Source organism: Elephantulus edwardii, unplaced genomic scaffold (assembly GCF_000299155.1).
Source record: "Elephantulus edwardii isolate Elephantulus edwardi_28Jun2011 unplaced genomic scaffold, EleEdw1.0 scaffold00020, whole genome shotgun sequence".
In the NCBI taxonomy this organism is placed as follows: Eukaryota; Metazoa; Chordata; class Mammalia; order Macroscelidea; family Macroscelididae; genus Elephantulus; species Elephantulus edwardii.
The window spans coordinates 2,120,114-2,121,842 of record NW_006399770.1 but is presented as its reverse complement, the minus strand read 5'-3'; the positions used below and the strand labels follow the sequence as shown (position 1 = coordinate 2,121,842).

Here is a 1,729-nt window from a genome sequence, read left to right as displayed (position 1 = left end):
TGCAAGTCATGAAGCAGACGTTACCCTATAGTGTGGCAGACCTTGAATGGGATGCAGGTCATAAAACCAATGTTCAGCAGTGTTACTGCTATTGTGGAGGCCCTGGAGAGTAAGTAAATATAAGGTCTTCTAAATTTTTATTTACTTACATTGTTTATTTTTCTTATTGGCTGTGATGTAGAAGGATGATAATGTGTAAATATATAAAAGTGCCAGTAAAGAAAATTAGAATACCTTGTCTATCATTTTTTCCTCCAAAAAAGTCTCATCTAGTTTTTCCCCCATGTTCATATATTCATATACTTAAAAGATACTATTATAGGTCTTGTTATTCTGAAATTAAAAGTGAATTTTACCTGTCTAAAACAAAGAACAGGAAAGAAAAGCAAATGTGTAGAAACAATGAATCCAACAGACTACACATAAACCTCATCTTCTGTGAGTCAGCGTCCATGACTTTGAGACTAGAAGAACTAACTGGATGGTGCCTGGCAGCCACTGCTAACCACTCTAAAAAGGATCACAGTACAGAGGGATCCTGAATAAAGGAGGGGGAGATGTGAAACAAAATTAAAAGCCAGGCTTACTGATCTGATAGAGACTGGTGCAACCCTTGGAACTGTAGCTCTTAGTCTTCCCTTGAACCTGACCAAAATTCATCTCCATAGCTCAGTTTTCAGCCAAATTGGTAAGGTGAATTGATAGGTAAGATAAGGGAGGCACTCACTCCTTAAGAGTAAATAGCCAAAAATATGGTATAATTGCAACAGGTGCCCAAGGATAAAGCCCAGAAGAAAGAAAGTAGGAAGTGAGATCACACAGAAGAAGTGGGAAGAGTACAGTTACTTTGTGGATATTGTAATCAATAATATAAGACAGAATAGTTCAGAAATGTTGTTAATGTGCCTTTGAGTTGACTGTGACTCAGCAAGCCTATGTACAACAGTACAGCAGCCTTATATCCTGCTCTATCCTGTGTCAATCTTATTGTCTCTGACACACCTACCCCCATTAATTCAGTCACTGAGCCAATCCATTTCATAGAGGGTCTTTCTCTCCTGTGCTGTCCCTCCAACCTCCCAAGCATACATCCCTCTCCAAGGATTAGTTAGTTTCTCCTTGCAGCATGTCCAGAGTATGTCAGATGAAGCTGACATAGTTCAGAAATAATGGAATGAAAAAGAAATTTGTTTTGCAGACTTTCACTCAAATCATAATTGAAAGTAAATTATAAGTACATAATTTGTCAAATGAATTATATACTGTGTTACTGTAGAATGCTTTAAGTCAGTTTTGGCTCATAGTGACTCTGTAATAGAATCAAACTGCCTATTGGGTTTTTTAGGCTGTAATTTTGACAGAAGCAGAGATAAAGACCTTTCTCTTGTCAAGCATATAGGTGGATTGGAACTCATACTTTTGAGACTCATACATCAAAATGAAATGTGAATCCCACCAACAATGTAGAAGAGTTCCTTTCTCACCATATCCTCTCTAACATCTGTTGCTTGCTGTCCTGATAAACTTTGTCAGTGTTAACTGGAGTGAGATGTTACCTCATTGTGGTTTTGATTTGCATCTCTCTTATTGCCAGTGATTTGGAGCATTTCTTCATGTGTTTGTTTGCTATTCGAATATCTTCCTCTGTGAAAATTCTTTTCATGTCTTTTGCCCATTTTGTAAATTGGGTTATCAGTCTTTCTTGTGGAGGCCTGGTAGTATTCTGTAA

The 1,729-nt window shown here is 37.5% G+C and overlaps 1 protein-coding gene across 1 annotated transcript in view; it reads left to right on the top strand.

Annotated features, from left to right (window-relative positions):
• Nucleotides 1-1,729, top strand: part of LOC102860976 (metal-response element-binding transcription factor 2-like) — a 43,191-nt gene that overhangs the window by 7,764 nt on the left and 33,698 nt on the right. The window contains exon 5 of the mRNA XM_006882481.1: nucleotides 7-109. Within this exon, the coding sequence (XP_006882543.1) occupies nucleotides 7-109 (103 nt within the window). The remainder of the gene's footprint in view (nucleotides 1-6; nucleotides 110-1,729) is intronic.